Source organism: Phyllostomus hastatus, unplaced genomic scaffold, assembly GCF_019186645.2.
Source record: "Phyllostomus hastatus isolate PE091 unplaced genomic scaffold, TTU_PhHast_1.1 phas_scaffold_443, whole genome shotgun sequence".
Lineage (NCBI taxonomy): Eukaryota > Metazoa > Chordata > Mammalia > Chiroptera > Phyllostomidae > Phyllostomus > Phyllostomus hastatus.
This window is the reverse complement of record NW_025334031.1, coordinates 1,580,930-1,603,238: the sequence shown is the minus strand read 5'-3', so window position 1 is coordinate 1,603,238 and position 22,309 is coordinate 1,580,930. Positions and strand designations below refer to the sequence as shown.

Genomic DNA, 22,309 nt, shown 5'->3' with positions numbered 1-22,309 from the left:
GTGCTGGGTGGCCAGGGAGGAGGCTGTCAGTGCAGGCTGGGCCTGGGGGCACCGTGGGATCGGAGGGTCCCGCCCGTCCCAGCCAGCGGGCTGCGGTCCCCCCAGAAAGCCCGGGGACCCTAAGGGCTCATGAAACCAGGCACTGCTCACTGCTCAGCGGGCAGAGGGGGCAGGCTGCCCGGCGTGGGGCCACTCAGCAGAGCCTGGGCGAGGGACAGGGGGGTCCCGGTCCTCACAGCCCAGGGTGGGCCACGTGCCCCTCCGGGATGAGGCGGCCAGGCCTGGCCACGCGCCGTGGCCCCACGTGGCTGCGGACGGCTTGGACAGAGCAGTGGGCGGTCCACGTGGGGACGAGGCCAGATGTGTCAGCGTCCTTCTGGAGTGGGGGGGGGCCTCAAAGTCCCCCTCCCTCCCCACTCATTATTTACTCCCCCAGTTCTGAAATCAAGATCCACTCACGACAGACAGTTTTGGAAAACACAGGGAAACCTCTTCCAAGATGCACCTCTAAGTCCACCGCAGAGCGAGCCGGACGGCGGTGACGCCGCGGTGCACTCACTGCCGGACCCCGCAGCGCCCAGGGAGTCCCCTTGCACGGCGGGTATCACTCCGGGGAGGACCAGCGCCCTGCGCCCCGCCCACGCTGGCCGTGCGCTCTGTTCCCGGTCCCCCGCTGCCGTAAACAGTGCTGTGATTAACGTGCCCGTGAACCGCTCTCCGGGCACGTCCGAGTTGTCTTCAGAGACCGGTTCCTGGAAGGGGGGTCGTGGGGTCACAGGAGGAGGGACGGTTTCTAATTCTCTCTACACAGCTCAGTGGGGCACTTTCCGGAAGGGCGGGCAGGCTGGCCGGCGCAGGGACCCGCTCCGCCTGGGCGCCGCCAGCCAGGGCCGCCGCCACGCCCCCGGGTGCCAGCTGGTGGTGCGTCTCTCCGCTTACACTCTCAGAGTGAGGGTCTGCAGACGTTTCCGTGAAGGGCCACGCGGTCCGTACTTCTGGCACCGAGGGCCATGCGGTCTCTGGGGCCACCGTGGGCCTCGGCCTTTGCAGGGTGAGCGCAGCAAGAGACAGACTGCAACCGAGTGGACGTGACTGTGTTCTGATAAAGCTTTATTTACACAAACAGGCCGAGGGCCGGATTAGACCGACGGGGCTCTGAGGACGGAAGGAGCGAGGATCCTTTTCCGACTTGGTGGTTTTTCTCCTGTGAACCGTCCTCCGGGGGCTTGCCCCCCGCCCTCCCCCGCCGTGCTTCTGTCTTAGATGCGGGGTCTTTCCGCACTGGAAACCGCCTCCCCAGGGGCCACTACTGGGCGTGTCCAGGTGCTGCCAGAAGCAGGGGCGCAGGGGCGCCTACAGCTCCGAATGGCAGGTGTAGAGGTGACCGGCGGCCCCTGGAGCCCTCCGCGCAGCCTGCCAAGGAAGGGGTCAGCTGGCCTCTGCTTGACCATCTCCTGTGACCCGTCCGCTCTGTACAGGTCTGACCACGGAGAACGTCTCGGAAGCAAATGTTCTTGCCACGGACCCGGAGATTCGGCTCCTGGAGCCTGAGGCCCAGCACCGGGGGAGCGGGAGCCGGAGCGGGAGGCTCTGCCAGGGCCGGACGGCGGTGAGAACGCCACAGGGCTCCAGCTCAGCCCGGATACCTACGGGTGCCCTACCCGTGAGAGCACGCCCCGCCACGTTCACACGTGGGCTCGCCCGCACGCGCCTGGGAGTGACCTCCGCGCCCACCGTGGACCGCCACCCAGAACCACCGCCCTGGCGGCCCAGTCCCCACCGGTCCCCACGGGTCTCTCGCTCGCCGCACTGCAGGCCCACCGGCCTCCTTGCGCTGCAGACCCCTTCCTGCCCCAGGGCCTTGGGGCTGGCTGTCCCCTCCGCCCGGGGCTCTCCCGCTGGGTCCTCCCTCTGCCCAGGTCCCAATTCGGGGTCATGGGTCAGGGAGGAGCGGCCCAGATCTGAGGTCCAGGTCTCGTGCCCCTGCTCCGTCACCATCCTGCATGGGGGCGCCCCTCCGCCCCTCCTCCCAGCCCTGTTCTCGGCCCCGCTGGCCCCTTCCCCTGATGTTACCCCAATAACCAACCCGAACCAGCCCCGAGTCAGGCAAACGTTCACATGGACCAACTGGGCCCCGGGCCGCGGAGGCGGGAGTTCAAACAACGCGACCAATTTATAAACAATGTTCTCTGTGACGATTAAGTTACATTTTCCCCAATAGCTGCTTAATTTTCTTGTCAAAAATACACAGTTTTCACATTTGTCTCGCTGTAAGGGTAATTAATTTCCAGACCATAAGTAAGAACTTAATTTGATACCTGCAAGGATTATAAACGATTTCAAGCTGTTGTTTACACGAAATCAGGAAAGATTCGTCCTGTTTGCAATTATGTTAATGAGGAAGTGGAGTGGGCGCATTTTTTTTCCCGGGGAACCCAGCACCGTTGGCTGTTTCTAATGAGTTCGTGCACGAGGTCCCGCTGCGGCGGCGAACTCTCCACGGCTATTTTTAGGGTGACCCTGGCTGGCGAGGGGGCCCCGGGGAGCGGCGGGTGTGCTGAGCAGGCTGTGGTGGGGCCGGGCCGGGTGACCGGGCGGGTGAGCTGGGGCCTGGGCTGTCCCCACGGTGTGGGCGGTCAGCCGGGCCTGTAGGTGGGACGGAGGAACCTTCTCCGAGACCCCCGCTGATGGCGACAGAAAGACGGACACAGTCGGGACAGACTCTCCAGCCCCCTCGGGCGCCCGGAGCCCCCGCCTGCCCCCTGGCACACGCTGTGTGTTCAGAGGCTCCCGGGAGGGCGCAGCGCGGGCAGGGGCTCGGGGCGTGGGAAGTGCCACGTGCCCGATGGGGCGCTGGGCCACGCTGTGACGGCCACGTGGGCCCTGCCACCCAGAGAAAGCACCTTCAACACATACAGGGCGGTTGGAGGCTCATGGGGACAGCACCCTCGGGCCCCGGGGAGGGGGCAGCACATGTGGGGAGGACACGGCCAGGGGTGCTGTTGGGTGCCTTTGGGGACCCGGAGGCGGGAGCCTGGTGGCACCTGGGCCGGGGTCTAAGGAAAGCCAGGGGAAGTGGTCCCCGGCACGGGCCCGGCCTCCTTCCCGCCAGCACTCCCGGATGCCCGCCTGCCCAGTGGGGGACACAGGAGGAGGGGGCTCATTCGAAGCCAGTGTGACCTGCCGGCCCGTTGTGGCCTGTCCCTGGCTGGCTGGCTTGGGGGCAGCAGGGGCTGGGGCCGACAAGCCGCTGGCCCTCCCCATGCCAGGCCGTCAGAGCAGTGGGAGGAGTCCTCGAGAATCCCAGGGGGCTGGAGACAGCCCAGAGGACACGGGAGCAGCACCCCATGGTGGCCCCGTGGGGATGGTCTGCCAGCAGCTGCCACCAGCCCTGCGCTGTCAAACTCCTGCTCCCTCTGTCCTGGCCAGAAGGGCCCCATTGTGCAGGACACCCATGAGTCCGGGAAGGCACAGGGTGAGGGGACACCCTCACGGCACCCTAGGTGCGTAATGCCACCCTGGTCACGGGATGCGGCCCTTCTTGTCAAAGGCTGAGTCAGGAACCCTCGGAACCGAGACCCGGTGAGTTTGCCAAGGGCGCCTGCGAGGCAGGTCCCCTGTGCTGCGGTGTGGCCCTGCCCCGGTCTCGTCACATCCCAGCTTTGAGTGTGGCTCCCGTTCTGGGGGGACAGGAGTGACCGGGTAACAGGGGGCTTCCGGACGGTGGCGCCTTGGGCGCAAGGCCTTACATCACCCTGAGGCGCCCCCACTGGTGGTCGGACTGGGAGGGGGTGGGCGTGTCCTGCATGGCTGCAGGGGGACCTGGGTGGGGCCCTGTGTGGTGGCAGGCCGGCCGGCCACCTCACTGCCCATACAGATGGCTCTTTATATGAGAGCTCTGGTCTGCAGCTCCTGGCCTGCAGGGAGCAGAGGGGGCTGCGTGGGCGCCCAGCCTGCACCCCGGACAGGGCAGCGCTGGACAGGGAGCGGGGAAGGAAGGGTGGGTGGGGCGGGGCGGGGGCGGGGCCCACCGAAGCCCTGCTCATCACTCTTGGGTCTATTCTCCACGTGCCTGATCGAGGCAGCTACCACAGACGGGGGCGGGGCTTGGCCCTCCTCAGCCCCACCCTGCTCCCAGTGACCTCTCAGTCCCTCCGGTGTCTCCCAGGGCCAGGGGCCTGGCCACTCCTACCCCCCGGGCTCCCCCTTCATCCGGGCCTCTGGCCACGCCACTGCCCGGCGGCTGCCCAGACAATCGGGGGGTCCTACCCCAGCGCCTTCGCACTTGCTGTGTCTCTGCCCAGAACCTGCTCCCGGACACCCACCTGCCTCGCCCCCTTGCTCCCCGAAATCCTTTCTGCAGGCCGGCACACCCCCCAGCCTCCTTTCTGGGGCCCCCCATCCTGCCTGGATGCAGAGGGAGCGTGGTGGGAGGCCTTGCCCCTCATTCTGCCCTGGGCCCTTCTCGCCTTCCTGCAGGGTGGGGGGGGGTGGGGGGTGCCTGTGATGGAGCCTCCACTCCGGCCATTTCCCTGGGGGTCAGGCCCACGGGCACACCCCCGCACGCTGCTGGCCTGGTCCTCCTGCCGGCCCCCCCTCACAGACGAGGATCTGGGGATCAGAGGGGGCCCCCGTTTGTGGCACAGGCCTTGCCAGTCAGCCCCCCCTCCTCCTGCAGCCTCTTCCAGCCCTGGGGAGGGGTTCGAGCCGCCTCCTGCAGGCCGAGCGCCGCGGTGGAGGAGGGGACCCGCGCGGAGGCATGAATGGGGGCCCCCGGTGGTGACTGGGCGGGGAGCAGCGGATGAGGAACGGGGTGGGGAGGGAACACGCTGCCAACCCAAACAGCCCAGCGCGCCTCGGCCCCGGGTTTAATCCACAAAAATTTCCATCTGCCTCTGGAGCGCTCGGAACCTGGGCAACGACGGGCCGGCCGCTCGGCAGAATAAACAGCAGCCGCGCGGCCGGTGGGTCGCGTCCAGCTCCCGGCGGCGGCCATCTTGGGGACGCGGCGCCCCGGGGCCAAGGCCGGGGCTGCGGACCGGCCCCTTGCGGGGAGCAGGCCGCCCGCCTCGCCCGGTGCGGCTTTGCGGCCGCGGACCTGCTGGCGTCCACCTGCGGCCCCGCACCGGCGGGCGAGGGCTGCACTCCCGCCCCATCCCCCAAGGCCACCCTGGCTGCCGCCCGGTGCCCGCCCCTGGGTGCCCCCAGCCCAGCCCTGCGGACCCTGGGCGGGGGAGGTGGCCCAGGGTCCCCGCTGCCTCCTGCAGGGCCTGCAGTGCTCCGAGTCCCACGGCCGGGCCCGGGCCGGCTGCCCCTTCCAGCGGGTCCCCTCCCTCGGCCCTGCCTCCGGGCCGGGACGTCTATTTTTGGTGGCGATCAAGCCACTGCTTAATATGCAGCAGCGCTGGCCAGGGGCAGGCTGTGCCCTGACCCGCAGGGTGACAAGTTTAAAAAAGGGCGCATTTTGATCAAAATACATGTTTTTCTGAGGTTGGCCAAGGCAGCCGGGCAGGCTTTGCCGCAAGAACCAGGCCGGGGCCGCGCTGGGCAGGCCCCCGGACGCGCCCGCCCCCCGCCCCCGAGGCCGCGCGTCCCCGAGGGGCGCCGCGTGCGCGCACCCGCGCCAGGACGCACGCCGCCAGTGCCCGCCCGGCCAGCCGCGCTCGCGGTCCTCCCACAGACGCGGACACGGACTTTGAGCTCAATTTTAAAAAATGTAAGCTTCCTTTCTGGCCTATAAATAGAGTCATTCAGGAGAGGCCTCGTTGTGGGGACCGTCACCCAGACCGACTGGGAGAGGAACGCCCAGGAGAGGGGGCGGGGGTGCAGAGGGAAAGAAAACCCTCCCAGGAGGGCGGGGGTGGGGCGGGTGGGGCGTGGCTGGCGAGGACGTGAAACGCAGGAGGCCGGGGCGCATCTGGGGAAACTGAGGCTGGATGCGGGAGGCCTGGCCGGGCCGGGGCAGAGCTTCGGCACCGGCATTTTTTGCCGGGAGGCCCGAGTTGGGTGCTGCCGCCACTGGGGGTTGGGGGGTGGTCCACGGGCGGCTGGCCGGGCGCCAGGAAGGGGTGAGCTCTGAGACCAGCCTCCCTGCCTCCAGCAGGCACATCAGGAGGCCCCGCCGGGCACGCTGTCCCCAGGCCAGCTCCGGGTTTCGGCTCCGGCCAGCCTCAGCTCCGACCTGCCTCCCACAACCGTGGCCTCTTGGCAGCGAAACCTCCAGACAGCACAGGGGCCCGAGGGTGTCCCCTCGGTGGATGGAAGGGTCCAGACTGCCTGCAGGTCCCTCCGAGGCCACCTGACCGATGCCCTCCGTTCAGGGATGGGGAAGCCGAGTCCCCGAAGCAGGCGGGAACGTGGTTTCACAGTCCCTCGCAGAACTGAGACGCGCAGAGGTGACTGGGACGTGCCTGCCTTTGGGCCGCCCTGAGACCCCTCCCCCACCCCCCCGCTGTGGCCGGTCGCCCACGTCTCTGACCTCGGTGAGCGGCGCCCTGCGGAGGCGGCCCAGCCCCGCAGACGGAGAACCCCGCTCCCCCTCTGGCCGGACCACGGGGTGCCAGCCCGAGCTGGGCCAGACGGCCAGACATGGGTGTCCTCCCAGGCCTCTCCCCCTGGGAGCCCCCGCGTCCCTGACTCTCAGAACCATAAGCACATGGGTCCCTTGGGTGCTGGGCTGCTGTTCTAGGGCGCCTGCGGGGCCACGCTCAGCCCCCCAGTGGCCGGCCACTGACGTGGGATCTTGGAAAGGGCCACAGAGGCGAGTTACGGGTGGGCAAGAACAGGGTGGCAGCGGAGGCCACCTCACAGTCAGGTGGCCAGGCCTCGGCCTCTGGAAGCACGTGGGTGGACAGACAGACATCCTATCACACCTCCCCATCAGGTTGCTGGAAAATGGCGGTCCTGCCGGGACTACATCCCCCAGACTCCTCTGGGTGGGGCCACGTGACTCGTTCTCACCAATGGGGTGGGCAGGAGGGATGTGCGCATTGTTTCTGGGCTGCAGAAGTTCAGAGCCTGGCTGGTCTAGAAGGCTAGGAGTGGGCCTCCTTCCAAACGCCAGTGCCCCCGTCTCGGCCCAGAGAGGGCCTCGGGGGAAGGAGGCTCAGACCAGTGACCAAGACCTGGGGGGGCGTTGGGTGCTGGGGGAGCCCACAGCCCGGGGAGGGACCTCAGAGGGAAGCTGGCGAGACAGAGGCCGGGTCCTGCTGGGACCCCAGCTGACGCAGGCAGGGCCCGGGACCTGGGCAGGGGGTGCGGGTGTGGTTTTCGGAAACCTGGGGCCCTCCGCATCTCAGGTTTGTTGCTGAGCAGCTCAGCAGAGTTGCCCCCAGAGCAGCGACCACCCTCCGGCTGCCCGAGGCCCCACACCGGGGTGGGGTGCACCCATGCTCCCTTCTGAGGCCCTTCCCGGCCAGAGGGGGACGGACAGACGGACACCCTCCCGTCCTCCCGTGTAAGGCCCTGACCCCCAGCTCCGCTTCCTGGAGGTGGAGAGGCTAGGTCAAAGGGTACAAGTATCTTTTTCTCCCCCAACTTAGAAAGTGTATTTAGAAAGTTGCGGAGGTGGCGGGTGTGAGCCAGCTGGGCCGCGTGGGCTCAGGAGACGAGTGACGGGCGGAAGAAGGGCCCTTGGAGCTGGGGAGAGAGGTGAAGGTCACAAGGTCACTCGGCCAGGGGCAGGAGAGGGGCTCTGAAGTCTCGGGGGTGCTCCCGAGAGGGAGCGCGCGTCCAGGCACGCGTGTTGTTAATGGTAACACACGGATGTGGCCGGACTCCTCTCCGGAAGCTCTGTGGCCGCAGCCACGCACGTTCCCACCAGCGACGTGTATGAGTGGCCGTGTCCCCGTATCTGCGCCGGCACGGGGTGGGACAGCTTTCTCACACTCGGGCATCAGTGTGCATCCCCCCGGTCGCCAGCGAGGGCGGGCGTCTTCCCACGGTGCTGCTGGCCAGAGCTGGGCCGGCGGCGGGAGGACGCCCCCTGAGCCGGGCTCCGGGCTGGGCCTTTGGGGGCTACTGTGGCCGCGACCACGTCAGGCACAGCGGCCCAGGGGCCCCCGAGCCGCCCAGACCCTCAGGGCTTGACCGCAGGCTCCTCCGGCAGGGCGGCAGCCCGTCAAGGGGGCCCCCCACAGCCCCCTGGGCGCTCGCAGGGTGCGGGGGCTCCCCGGCAGGCCCGCCCGCCTCCGCCCGGGCACGGGGAGGCGGCGCTCCCGTCAAGCGACGCTTTCATTATAGGTTTATCTTCGAAACCCTAGACAAAACAGGGCTTGTGCGGTTCGACTGAAGAGCCAGCACCTCGGGACCCCGCCATCCACTGAGCCGGCTCCTCAGGAAAGAAAAAATACACGAACCTGAAAATAACCAGTTCCCAGAATAGCAGCTAATGACGGCTTCTGAAGGGAGCCCTTTGATCGGGCAGAGCCCCACGCCTTCGCCTATTTACGGGCGTGTCACTCAAGAGCAGCTCACCAGCGGGGAGAGAAGCGTTGGGGGGGGCAGGGGAAAGTGGGGGGCTGGGCAGAGGGGCGGGACGCTGGGGTGCGGGCCCGAGGTGCCCGATCGAGGCCCCCCGACTTTCTCCTGCCGGCCGCCCGAGCTGCGGGCCGGGTGCTCCGTCAAGTCACGGTGGCCTGGCGCGGGGGGCGGGGTGGGGGGCCAGGGATGCAGCCTCATGCCGCCGGCACCACTGCTGCTGCTGCTCCCACGGCCCCCCGAGCGCCCCCTCGGGGGAAACCGAGGGCGGTGGGAGACAGATGTGGGTATAAGAATGAGAATTCCACGGGGACGGGCCTCGGGAGGCGTGGGCCGAGGGCTCGGGGGGCTCAAGGAAGGGAATTCAGGGGAGGTTCTGGGGCGTGGGGGTGCCGGAGGGTGAGGACCAGTCCTGCTGGGGGTGTGGGGGGGTGTCAGTTTATAAGACGCTGCCCCCCGCCCCCCGCCCAGCTTCCCTTGTGCACCCTGCGTCGGGCACTCCCGTGCCTCATCCGGGCCGCACGCACCCCTGCTGGCCAGGTCGTGGCCGGCGGAAGCTGCCCCGTGTCCAGGAGCCGAGAGTCTCCCGAGCACGTGAGATGCGGCTCGGGAGACCGAAGACGTCGATTGTAATTTGATTTGATTCTAACGAACTCACGTTCAAATACAGACCCGCCCCTGCCCCCCTTTCAGCCGTCGGAAAACTTTGTTTTCGGGACGAGTAAGGTATGAGCATCTCCTTAGTAAACTAAAGGTCGTAGCAGCGTCCCGCGGCCGACCCGGCCGCTCTCCCCAGAACCGCGGCCCCGGGCCGTGCAGCCCGCGGGCTCTGGTCGCCAGTGCCGAGCGTCCCAGCGAATTTTAAAGTACGGATTACATACCGCAACGATCGCAGTTTCGATCTACCGGGTTAGATCAACTGTATCATCACACAGCACGTTTAACCCTTTTAGGAAACGTGGCTCTTACAGAACTTTAAACCACACCTGTGGCTGCCGTGACGTGTCTGTGGGACACCCTGGCCGAGGCCAGGGGCCAGCGGACGTTCTCAAAGGGCCAGATAGTGCGCATCCCGGGGCTGGAGGGCCACGTGCAGCCTCTGCGGCACGTTCTTCTGTGTGTGTGTGTGTGTGTGTGTGTGTGTGTGTGTTTAATTGTAAATGTGACAACAGGTTGGGCACGGTCTGTCCATGGGCCACCGTTTGCGGGCCCCCGGTCCAGAGGATCCTCGCAGAAGCAGGCCGGCTGGTTTCAGCACTAGTTAGTGCAGGGGGTCCCTTCCCCCCCAAGGGGAAGAGGACCCGTGGACGGGCGTCCTCCGCAGCCCAGCCCGCTGAGGGCCGGCGGCCCAGCCGGAGCCCTGGAGTCCAGGCATGATACCCACTGATGACTGAGCCCCACGGGCCCACCGTGAACGAGACGCTTCTGCGGCCCAGCAGCTGCCGGTCCCCGGGGAGATGGAACACAGAGGGTCCCAGACCAGTCCGGGGGCCTGGGGCCCGGCCTCCGTGAAACCCAGGCCGCCCCCCGAGTCCCACCTGCAGAGCCCTCTGTCTGTCCCCTGCAGTGACGAGCTAGCCAGGGAACAAGGGGTGGGGGTCAGAGGCTGGGCACGCAGCGCGAACGGGACAACCCCACAGAGCAGAGGGGGGCCCCGAGGGCAGTTGGCGAACTGCGTGAACTTGAGCTTGGTTGTCATCACCTCCTGGGCGAGGGGCGGCCAGGTCTCCCGGCCCAGGCCTGCTCGGACGGCGGGTCTCCCGGCCGGGCTCTGCGGAGCGCTGGGGCTTCGCTCACTGTGCGAGGGACGACGAGGGGGCGCCTGGCCCTGCGGAGTCTGGACGGAAAGGAGCGGCACCGCGCCTGTCCTGAGGGGTGGCGTCCGCGAGCGGGCCCCCGTCTGGCTGGAGGCCCCCGCGCACACCCTTGGTGGGGGGCAGGACGCCGCCGCCCCCTGAGCCCCGCAGGTCCAGAGGGCAGCACTGCCCTGAGCACAGCAAGGACGATGGGACACGGACCCTGCGGGAGGGTCACGCCGCTGCCAGAAATCAATCCAAATTTGTTAGAAATTACATTGAGTGCAAGTGTATTAAATAATTAAAAACCCAACCATACAGTGTTTACAAAAGTCACCTAAGATGGGCATAGGGCTACAAATAATTTTTAAAAACCTGACACCCAAGTTGGAAAGAAAAACCCCCACAGGGAAACTGCAGGTCAACCCCCTTTACGAGCAGACACACAAGCATTCTTCAGCAGCACACGGAGAGCTCATGCACCTCAGCCCAGTGTGCTAACGTGTTGTACCGGGTTCATGGAATGAGGAGTCAAGACCACAAACGAGAGCACCTCCAGAGATGCAGGTGGGCGTCGAGGAAGCCCGCCGTCCACTCTGAGGAGAGCCTGCAGTCGGGGAAGATGTTTTCTGCCCACTACCGAGAACCCCTAGAACCCCTCCAGCTGACAGCACGCTCACTGGTGAACGGGTGAGTGCTCGTCGCTGTAAGAGTTTCCCCGGCCACTTCTAGTCGACATTTTACTGGAAGTTCAAGCCAGTGGAATTAGGGGGGAAAAAAAGAAAGAAATGAAAGGCACCCAGGTTGGAAGGCCAACATGAAAACTGTCTTCACTCACATCTGAGATCTTCCATGTAAACGATTTTAAGGCATGGATAACAATGACATTTACCAGCACAGATAACAGCGAAGTCACAGTTTGGAGGCTGGATATTAAAAAAAGTAATTGTATTTTTATATGCTAGTAATAAACAATTCAAAAACGAAAAATTCCACGAACCATAGCATCAAAGATAATAAAATACCAAAGAGTACAACCAGTGAAAGATGTGTAAGACTTTCACCTTGAAAACTACACACCATCGTCGGACCCCCCCCCCACCCGAGGCGGAGCCCGTGCAGAGTGGGGTGCACCGTGGTCGTGAGTGCGGAGACTCGGTGTGGGTGAACTCAATTTCTTCCCAACGGATCTACAGATCCAACCCAATCCTCCCGGAGGTCCCTGCAGGCCATGTTTTTAGAAACTGACAAGGCGATTCTAAAATCCACACGAGAATTCACAGGCTGTAGAAGGATGGGCACGCCCACCTGGGAACGAGCGAAACCGGGGAGACCGCCCCCCCGCACCTCGCACCCTGCCTGTGGACCTGCAGCGAGCGGTGAGGCCGGCGTGGTGTGAGCTTAAGGACAGGCTTACGAAACGCCACTGAGGATTCAGAGATAAACCCTCATATTTATGCTCGGTTAATTTTTGACAAGGGGGCCACGATGTTGGAGGGGAGCACACAGCCTTTGCAACGGAGGGTGTGGAGGCTGTGGGTACGCATCAGCCAGAAACAAACAAACAAAAAAAAGAACTTAGATTTTTACCTCACACTCTCCCCCAAAATGAACTCCAAGTCAATCCCAGTAAACGTAAGAGTTAAAGCCGTAAACCTTCTAGAAGAAAACATTCGTGACCTCGGGCGAGGCAGGGGCCTTCGACACAGCGCGGAAGGCAGAGCCGTACAAGGAAAGATAAATTGGACTTCATTAACACTGAAAACTTTTGTGCCTCGGCAGACATGATTTAAGTAAATGAAAAGACAGCCCCAGAATGGGAGGGAATATTTGCAAGTCATGGATCTGATAAAGGGCTCCCTCCAGGCCCATCAACAACCCCTCCAACGGGACAACAGAACCAACTGCTTAATTAGAGAATCAGCCAGCGAGTTGAATCAACATTTCACTAAAGAAGGCTATGAATGGCTAATAAGCACATGAAAAGTTGCTCAACATCATTAGTGATTAGGGAAATGCAAATCGAGCCCACAATGAGATACCCTTACACACTCGGGAGAGGGGAACACCAGGCACCAGGCAGGCTGCCGCCGCCCCCCCGCCCTGGCGCGGAGGCGGAGGGAGCGGCCCCCCGGTCGGCGGCGCGGCTGGCGGGGACTCAAGGCGGTGCAGGCCCTTGGAGAACAGTGGAGACGTTTTTTTTTTTTTAGCGAGTTACGCACACACACACCCCACCTCGGCCGTCCTCCCCATGCGCAGGCACGGAACCCGGAGACACGAAAACGGACGTCCGCACGGACGCTCGCGGACAAAGGCTCGTGGCGGCGGCGCGCACAATGGGCCGCAGCTGGGAACGAGCCGCACGTCCATCAGCGGGCCGCAGGGCGCGCGGCGCGGCCCCGCACCGCGGAGCGCCATTCGGCTCTGCGAGCCGGGCAAGGGCAACGCGCGTGGGGGCGCCACGACCGCCGGCCCGGGTGAGAAAAGCCGAACACAAACACGGCCCCTCGTTGGATGCCATTTACAGGAAAAACATCCAGAAAAGGCGAATTTCCAGCGTCAGAGAAATGCGAGGATGCCAAGGCAGAGCCACCAGACCCCCGACGGGCCGGGGGTGGGGGTGGGGGTGGGGGTGGGAGCCGGCCGGGACTGCGGAGGGGGTCGGGGCACCTTGCGCGCAGGCGGGGCTGAAAATGTTCTCTTAGTTTTGACGGAGGTTGCAAACTATCCCTTTACTGAAATTTGTTGTCCGCTTACATTGGGCGAGTTTCATGGCGTAAATTACATAAATTTTATGGCGTGAGTCACACCCCAGTAAAGCCTGGAAATCATTTGCGATAGCAGCGATAATAGATGATTGTCCAGGGGGAGAGGCGACTGGAGAGGAAGCAGCGCCGCGCACCCTCGACACCGGTCCCCGCTGCGAACACGCAGAATTCGAACACGACGTGCACGTTGCCGTCAGCTCCGAAAACACGCCCAGCAAAACCGGACAGAAATGTGAGGGACACCAGATGAATTTTCCAGAGAGCTGGGGGTTTGACAGAGCAAGCAGGCCAGAGCGTTCCAGTGAGGACCCCGTTCCACCCAACTGTCCGCCTGCTTCTCTGGACGCGCCGGCGCGCGCGCGCGGCCTCCCAGCACAGGAGAGGCCTTCAGCCGGACTGCCCGCGCACTGTGCCGGGAAACACACCGCCGTGGTCTCCAAGGACCCCTCCCTCCCACCGCACGGGGGACGCCAGCGAGCCCTCGGCTGCGTCTCATCCACGCAGATCAGCCTGGTAACCAGCTCCCGGCAAAGACGGGGGCTCAGAATGGGCGTTAGAAACACGGAAAGCGAATGCCCCGGGATCGAGACGGGAGGGGGCGTGGTCTGAGTGGTGCTCGGGGGGACGCGCCCCACGTGTGCGCCTTCGACACCTGGGAAGGCCGCAGAGCAGTGGTCGTCCCACCTGAGCAGTTAGAGAAAGGACGACAGTATCCCAAGGCCGGATACACAGCAGGGACAAGACAAAGGGAAGGGACGAAACCTTCCATAGAAGCAACAGGGGTCACTGAAAATATTAATAAAACGGCGCGGGCTGGGTGGCTCAGTTGGTTGGAGTGTCGTCCTGTGCGCCAAACGGTTGTGGGTTCGATTCCCAGTCAGGGCACACGCCTGGGTTGCCGGTTTGACCCCGATCAGGGCTTGTGTGGGAGGCAACTGGTCAATGTCTCTCGCACTGATGTCCCTCCCTGTCTCTCTCTCTCTGTCTCTCCCTCTGAAATCAGTAAACATGTTCTTGATAAGGGTTTCTTTTGAGAAAGAAAATATTAATAAACTGGGCAAATACCTGGTGAGTCTGACCGACAGAAAAACAAGTAATGGCCCAAATAAACCGCCCTGGCCACGAGGAAGGGGCCCACCTACTGACCAGGCGCACGTTGAAACGCCAACACGTGTGAACAGCAAGATGCGGTGTGCGAACTCCGGGGACACACGGCTGGCTGGTCACAGCGCCAGTGAGCTGCGCGGAGCCACCCCGCCGGCGCCCGGGCCCGGCCCCAGCACGGAAGATCTTCCCGCACAGAAAACACCGGCCCCGGTGCTTTAACCGCCCCGTTTCGCCCCGCACACAATGGGGGGTGGGGGGGGGGAGTCCGGAATACTCCAGAACACAGAAAGGTAGGAGACCCTTCCCGGCTCAACCCGCCAGGCTCCCATACCGTTGGTACCCCGAGGAGGCGCGTGTAAGAAACATTCTGTTGTGTGTGCACAGTATCTCGTGTAAATATTGACACAAAAATTTCAAAGACAACATTAGCAAGGGGGTTTCACTGGTGTTTAAGAAATAATATACGATGTGAAGGATTCGGGGGGCGGGGCGGGGCCGCACACCACGGAGATGTCTGGAGAAATTACCCGAGCAGGGGGCTGATAAGGCCTGAGCCCAGCGTGGGGGGGGCTGGGGGCTGCCCGCGGGATGAGCCGGGGTGGGGGCGGGGGCGGGGGCAGGCAGGGAAATTGTTGAGATTACGTGGCTTGGGGTCTGGCCCGGGGTCTGGTGGATGGAAGGAGGGATGGAGTCGTGGGTCAGGGGGCCTGCCTGGTCCAAGGGGTGCGGCCCAGCACCACTCGGGGGTGGGGGGCGGTGGTCCCGGTCTGGAGAACATTCCTGGCCAGAAGACGGTGGAAGGAGGGCCAGGAGGTGGGGGCCCCTGCCCGCCCGCCCCCAAACCGGGGCCTGGAAACGCAGGACTTCCCTGTGTCCGGCTCTGAGCCAGAACATTTCCGGCAGAAACGGAGAAGAAAGAAGCCGGCCCCGCCCACGGAGCCGCTCATACCAGCCAGAGCAGCCCCAGAGCTGAGCTTGCAAAATAAACAGGGCTCAGCGTAAACACGCGGCAGGTCCTGGGGGCCGGCTAAGAATGTGCGGGGGGTGGGGAGGGAGGCCCGCGCGGCCTTCTGGGGGCCTGGGACGCCTGCCTCCCCGCGAGCAGCCCGGCCAGGGAGGGGCCGGAGGGCCCGGCCAGGGGCCCGCCAACGGTTGGAATCTCGGGGTCCCGGGGCTGCCAGAGCCCGCAGACACCCCTGTGTCCTCGCCCAGCCCCCGCCTCTTTTCCAACAGACCCCCGTGTTTCTGGTTTCTGCTCTGCCCCTGTCTCCGGCCCCAAGGGACCCGCTCACACCGAACCAGCTGTGTGGGACCTTAGACCACGGCCCAACCTTTCTGAGCCTCGGCTTCTCCTCCTGTAAAGGAGGATTTACCGGGGCAAACAAGAGTCCTTTCCAGCGTAGAGGAGGTGATGGGAAGAGCACGGGGGCGACCGGTGCTTTAGAAGCAGGAGCAAAGAGTGGGTCACAGCCCTCCCGTCACCGCCACGGGCGGGGGCGTCTGCAGGGAGGTCGGGGGAGGGGGGTCTGGCTGGGGGGGGTGCCATTCCTGCTTCCCCCACCCCCGGAGTGAGGCGAGCCTGGACAGAGGCCAGGCTGGGGGCGGAGGGCAAGCAGCCCCAGGAAGAGGGGCATCCTGAAGGGGGTGGGGACCCTGAGTTGGAGCAGAGCCCCCCCACTGCCCGGCAGGGTCCCGATGAGGAGGCAGCGCAGGGGGCCCTTCTCTCCCACGGGACTCCCGGCCCGCACGTCAAGAGAAGGGGCTCCTTGCGGGGAGACTGAGGTGCCCCCGAGCAAGCCAACTTGGTCTTCCCCGGTAACCCCTGACCCGAAGAATGACCTGCTCCCGAGAGTGGGGACCAGCGGCCGTGCGCCCCCAGGGCCCTGTCCCAGCCCCTCGCCCCGTGGCCCAGAGAGCCGGCTGGGCTGGGGCTCCGTTGGGGCCCAGGGCCTCGCTGCCCTGAGTGAGGAAGCAGCCGGGGGCCGAGCCTCCGCTCCCACCGCCCGGGCCTGGCTCCCTTCCGGCCCCCGGCCCGCCGGGCGGGGGTGGGCAGGCACGGGGGCTCTGGCCGGGGTGGGCAGCCGGGCGGCTGCTGGATTTCCTGCCCCGACTCCCGCAGTCAGCAGGGTCGCGGAGAGGTTGTTTATGGTCCCGATGGCGGCAGCGATAAGTGGGATGACGGGGCCCGGGACGTGCCACTCTGCCCTCTGGGCCTGGCGAGGCCCTTTCCCAGGGTCTGTCCTCAAAGGGGCCACCAGTGAGCTCGGGGGAGGGGCTGGGCCGGCTGAGCTGGCCGCCGCCCACTGTGACCTCCGCCCTGGGCCCAGCAGCTCCCCATCGGCCGCTGGACAGACAGCGGGGCCCTGCTGGCCGCCCTGAGACCGGGGCGCATGGCCCCCTTTCTGCGGGTGGCGCAGGAGGACGTGGTCGGTGCGGGCCGGTCTCCCCAGCGTCCACCCCGCAGACTGTCCCGGGAGCAGGGCCTGGCAGGCTGCAGCCTGGGGGCCTTCGCTCCCAAACCCAGTTCCCAGGGCCCGGGGACCCCGGGAGGGGCTCGCCTCTGTGGTTCCAGTCCGCAGAGAGGCGGGCAGGGGGCCCGCACCCGAGGCCAGTGCTGGCCTCACCGCAGGGACCTCGGGCCCCTGCGGGCTGCGCCCGGGTTCTCTGAGCCCCGGCTGGCTGCTGCTCCCACCTGCGGAGGGGCACGGCAGCCCCCCCCAGGCCCCCTCCAGGGACACCAGGCTCCCGTCTGTCCCGAGAAGCCGTGGGCGGGCAGAGCCGCACGGAGCCCCGGACGGAGCGGCGGTGGCAGTACAGGGGCACAGGCGTCTCTGGACGATGGGGGCGAGGCCGAACCCAGGGCTGCTCCAGGGCCGGGCGAGGCGGCCGGGGTGGGCTTCCCGTCCTGCCAGACAGGGGCGCGCCCCGCCCTGGGCCGGCTGCCGTGGGCACGGCGTGCGGGCCCCCGGACGACGACCGCCAGGAGCAGCCCGCTCGGCCCGGGCTCCCCCGCCTACCTTGTCCTCCACGCGGTTCAGGCGGGCGCCGATGGTGTTGCTGCCGCGGTCCTTGCTCTTCTCTGCGGGGCAGAGACCCACCCGGTCAGGAGTGCGCGTCGGCCGAGGGGGAGGCCGGGCTAGGGGACGAGGCTGACGTGGGGCTGAGGTAGCTGAGGGCAGACCGCCCGGATCCCACCAACTCACGAAAGTGCTTCTGTGGCAAGCACTTCGGGCGGGGAGCACCGGGGTGCGGACGGTGGGGGTGCAGCAAAGCGGGGTGGGGTGTGGCAGGGGCGCCCGCAGAAGCTCCGGCCCTGCTGCACTCTGCCTAGCTTGTGACCCTTAACCCGCCCCCACACACACCCTCTGTGCCCACCAGGACGGCCCGCCCCCCAGGGCGCACAGGCCTGGCTCGGGCCCCCAGTGCCGGCCATCCCCGCTGCCCCGGCCCCTGTGCGAGCTGAGGCAGAGGCAACCCCGCCTCGCCCTGTCCTCCTGGGTGTGACACAGAGCCCGGTCCAGGGGACACATGGAGTTGACACCCAGCTCCCTGCCGCCGACGGCCCTGGGGATCCGGCTGGCCGCGCACCCCACAGGGAGACGCCCTCCCCAGGTCTCCCTCCCAGGGTCCCAGTCACGTCTCCAGACCCTCCGTGGCCCAGAGGCGGCCACCGGGAGGGCCCGCGTGGTCCTCACCCCCACTGAAAATCCATCTGCGAGGGGGGTGGGAAGCCGCCCGATCAGGGTGGGGGGCCCCGACCCTGTCTCTGGCCTCCGCTGCCTGTCCCGCACTCTGGAGACCCCGGGGCCCGCTCTGACTCCGGGGCGAGGCCGGACGGGGGTCTGCAGGGCCGCCACGCCCAGGGCACCGCACGGCGGACACCCACCTGAGACGGAGACGAAGAGGGAGGGCTTCCCGATGGACTGGTCCAGCCTGGGAGGGGGGGGGAGACGGGCGTCAGCTTGTGCTTGGCCTGGGCGCCCGGCCGGGAGGGGGGCCGGACAGCCACCTCCGGGGCTGCCCCCCCTCCGCTGCCACCCGCCAACCTGCCCGCTGCCTCCCAGGCCCCAGAGCCTGTGTTTCCCGTGGGGCTGGGGGGCTCCGTGGTCGGGCAGCTCCCTGTGTGCGACTTCCCCCCTGGGCAGGGCGGGTCCCCGGATGGCCCCAGGCCAGGCCCCTCGGACCCACTCTGGAAGGTGGGCCTGAGGTGGGGGGCAGGGGGCCTTCCAGGGTGAGGCCAGGTCCCTGAGCTGGGTGGCCTTCGTGTCCCAGTGGGAGGCGTGGCAGGGCGGCCCTCGCCCCCAGCGTGGGGTCAGGACCAGCGCCTTCTCTCGGCTGCACCCACGACCCACGGAGTTCGGGCCCGGGCTAGCCCACCGTGGAGGCACTGCTGGTCTGAGCCTGCGCTGGCCCCAAGGGCCTCGCCACCTCCCCGTGAACACGTACGTCTCTAGGCTCCAGGTCGGAAGCCAGAGCGGGGTGGCTCACGACGGCCAGGGTGGGGAGACCCCGGGGGGGGGGAGGCCCCAGGGTGGGCCCTGTGCCTTGCTCCAAGGGGGAGGGCTGGCCGTGAAGCGTCCTACAGCTGTGAGCCCAGGGGAGGGGAGCGGGGAGTGGAGGTCCCGTCCCCTCAGTCCCCCAGTGCCCCTTGCCCAGCCCCTCCCCCTGGCCCCTGGGGCCGCGCCCACCTTCGCTGCAGCTCCTTGATGCGCACCATGAGGTTGAGGTGGCCCTGCGAGTACTGCTCGATGACGTCCCGCACGTCGTAGGGCTTCCGCGCTTGCTGCGGCGGGAGACACGCGTCACTCCCCTCCCCGAGCTGCGGCCCACCGGCTCGGCCCGGCGCCGCGGGGTGGGCGCCCCGTGTGGCGGGACGGCGGTGCCTGCGCGTGTCCTCCCCAGGGGCTGCGATGCGCGGCCCGGCTGCCGAGGGCTGGGCGGCCCTGGGCCGGCAGCTGGCCTGCCCACGCGTCCGCCCCTTCCAGGCTGCTGCTTCCCCTTCTCGCCCAGCTGGGAGAGCGGGCCCAGCCCAGAGTCCGGGGGGCAGCGAGACCACCGCGTGCCAGCTAGGAGGGCACAGTGGTGGGCGGCGGCCGCCTCCGGCCTGGGCCTCAAGCTGACCCCCAACCCACTCGCGGTGGCGGTCATGGCGGCGGCTAGGAGAGGGGCTCTCAGGGCGGGCGAGGGCCGGAGGGCTCAGCGCGGGACTCACCTGGAATTTCTTCTTGGCCACGAAGTACTGCATGCGCCGGATGACCTTGATGGTGGCCCGGTGGTGCTCCCGCAGCCTGCGTGGGGGACGGAGAGAAGCGTGTCCGGGGCCGCCCTGAGAGGTGGGGGCTCGCGCCCTCCCCGGCGCGCCCTGCGCATGTGGGCCGGGCCCTTCTGGAAACCAGGAGGATGGCCCCCCGCCCCCAGGATGGGGGTCTTCATGGCCACGACCTGGGGGTTGGGGGGCGGCGAGGGGGGCAGGAGGCTTTTATGGGGAGGACGGCCCCAGAGGGACCCTGGCCTTGCTTGTCGCTCAGAGGTGGGGTGCGTGTCGGGGTGCCCTGGCTCGCAGAGGAGCCCCGGAAGCTCCTTTCTCCCTCAGGCCTTCGGGCCCCTCGCCAGTGAGGTGGAAGGGGCTCTGACACAGGCTGCCCGAGGCGCCCCGTCAGCTGGAGCGCTCTAGAACCCCACAGAGAGGCACAGCCTGGGACATTTGTAGGCCCCTCAGCCAAGGACGGTTGGTTACTTCCCGAGCCACTTGAAGTTTCTACGGGTCCTTCTGGAGACCAAGAAGGTCTTCTAGAAACACGGCCAACAAAGAAAACACAGCCAGCGATGTACGTGTTCGCGTAGAAGGAAGACCGGAAGGAAACACGCGCCCGTGGCCACGGTGGGGGTTTGGCTTCGGTTGGGGCGCTCGCGAGGACAGGGGGCACGGGGCCTGCCGCTGAAAGCACCCTGGACGCCCGGACCTGCCAGCCACACCCCCGAGGGAGAGGACGCCACGGAGAACAGGTGGTTCTGAAGACGTGGCGGCCGGTGGTTTTCCAAAGACGCTGGAAGACATCAGGCCACGGATTCCAGCGGCTCTGCGGACCCTCGTGGGGGAGACAACGGGTTCGTCGGACCCAGGCCCGTCTGAGTCACGCTTGGGACGTCCCAGAGGCCCCGGGGGCGTCCCAGGAGCGGGGCAGGGAGGAGGCGGCCGAGGACACAGTGTCCTGAGGACCGGCTCGTCCATCGAAGGGACAAACGCCAGACGCCATCTTCAAAGTGCTGGAGGAGAACCGCCGACCTGGCGGTCTACACCCGTCAGCCACCCCTCACCGAGGGCGGCGGGAGAGAAGGAAGCCGGACGCCAGGGGTGAGCCCGGAGTGATGCCGCTCGGTGAGGTCCCGGAGCAGCCAGAGCCACAGGCTCTGCACAGAATGCAGGACGGTGGGTGCCCGGGGCTGGGGTGGGGGTGGAGGAGGGCGAGTGAGCGTGTGATGGGGGCAGGGCGTCGGTGTGGGGAAGATGGAAAGTTCTGGAGAAGATGGCGGTGCTGGCAGCACCACGGCGTGGGTGCGCTCAGTGCCGCCATGCCGTGCGCTTCGGATGGCTGAGAGGGAAGTTGTGTGTGCACTGCGCTGCGGCAGACAGACAGAGAGACAGAGAGAGAGACAGGAAGGGGAGACCCACACCGGGAGGCCTCGCTGCGGGGAGCTGCCTGGGAGGGTGACTCGGGGTCCCCCCCACCCCAGGTCACAGGGGGCGGTCCTGAGGGAAGCTGGGACACAGGAGGAGGGGGCGGGAGCAGAGGAGGTCACGTCTGTGACACCGTCTCCGTTAGTGCGCGCCAGAGCAAAGGCGTGCCACGGGGTTTAAGTGTCACTAGAGAGAGGGAGGGAGGGACATTTCATAATTTAAAAAGTGGTTGATCCGTGGGGAAGGTGCCGTGGTAACTCTGGATGCGCCTGGAAGCACACGCGCGCACACACACACGCCCGTATGCGTGAGCTGCCACGCACGGTGAAAACCGCATCAGGGCGCACGCAGGGCGGCGGCGGCCTTGTGCGGCCGGACACCCCGTCTGTTGTCGGGGCGGCGGCCACAGCGCCCGCCCGAGGTCAGTGCCGACGGGTCCGGGACGCATTTTACAATCTCTAGGCGACCCCCTGAAGGAATAACAGATCCTGAAATGATGTGGAGTCGACAAGTTCACGGGGGAGGGCAATGAAACGATGACGATGTTTGGTTAATCCGAAAGGAGCAGGAGGGGGAGGGCGAGGAAGCGGTGGAACCGGCGAGAAGCAGGAGGAGAGGGGGTTGGGCGCGTCCCGAAGGGGCCGGATGTTCCAGCGAAGAGGCCAAGGTTGCCGGGCAAGGCCGAGGAACCCGATGCCGCCCGCGCGTCCCCTTGAAAACAGAGAGACCGAGAGGTGGGCGGGAAAAGGGCAGGGACAGACCTCCCCTGGCGTGGCCGGAGGACGCCGGGGTAGGCGAGCTCACGCTGGACTGTAAGTGTTAAGTGTTTGGAGACAAAGAGGGAGCTTCCGTAACTTAAAAGGGGCTGCATGTCGGGTGGGAAGGTAACAATCCCAAATCCGCAGGCACCCACGGAGAGACCCTGAACACCCACGCAGCCGACCCCGGCAGGAGGCAAGGCGGAAGGGGCTCCGAGGTCACGGCGGGTGGCCCAGGGTGGGGGGGGCGCCGCCACAGCCTGGGCAGAGACGCGGACGCAGACGCAAACACACGACTCGTCGGCGCAGAGACCACGCCCGCGGCCTGAGCGGCCAGGCGGCCTCACCGAGGTCTCGGGACCACGGCTCCCAGTCCCCGGAGAAGGGCACGCGGCTCTCCGAGCGCGCACGGGGACCCCCCCCCATGCCCCCCGGGGGAGGCCTCCGCGAGGCCCTCGAGCACGTGCCGCCTGTCGGCCCCTCCCTCCGAGCCCAGCGCCGTGAGGCCGGAAACCGGGGAGACAGAGGTGACCGAGACACCCCTCCTGTTCTACGGACTAATCTGAGTGACTCCAGGACCGAAGATGGCATCTCACGGGGGCTGGACAGCAGTTTTGTTTGAATGACAATGACACGGTCCCCTAGGGAGACCGACGGCGGAGGAAGGACTCGGGGTCCCGGGAAGTGAGAGCTTAGAGAGACGTTCATGGCCGCCAGTCAGTG

General features: G+C 66.4%; 1 protein-coding gene across 3 annotated transcripts in view; it reads right to left on the bottom strand.

Moving 5' to 3' along the window:
- Positions 1-22,309, bottom strand: part of KCNQ1 (potassium voltage-gated channel subfamily Q member 1) — a 210,838-nt gene that overhangs the window by 27,805 nt on the left and 160,724 nt on the right. For all 3 annotated transcript variants that reach the window (XM_045821117.1, XM_045821120.1, XM_045821119.1), the window contains 4 exons: positions 19,362-19,437; positions 18,838-18,932; positions 18,036-18,082; positions 17,167-17,228 (listed from right to left, as the gene is read on the bottom strand). In XM_045821117.1, the coding sequence (XP_045677073.1) occupies positions 17,167-17,228; positions 18,036-18,082; positions 18,838-18,932; positions 19,362-19,437 (280 nt within the window). The remainder of the gene's footprint in view (positions 1-17,166; positions 17,229-18,035; positions 18,083-18,837; positions 18,933-19,361; positions 19,438-22,309) is intronic.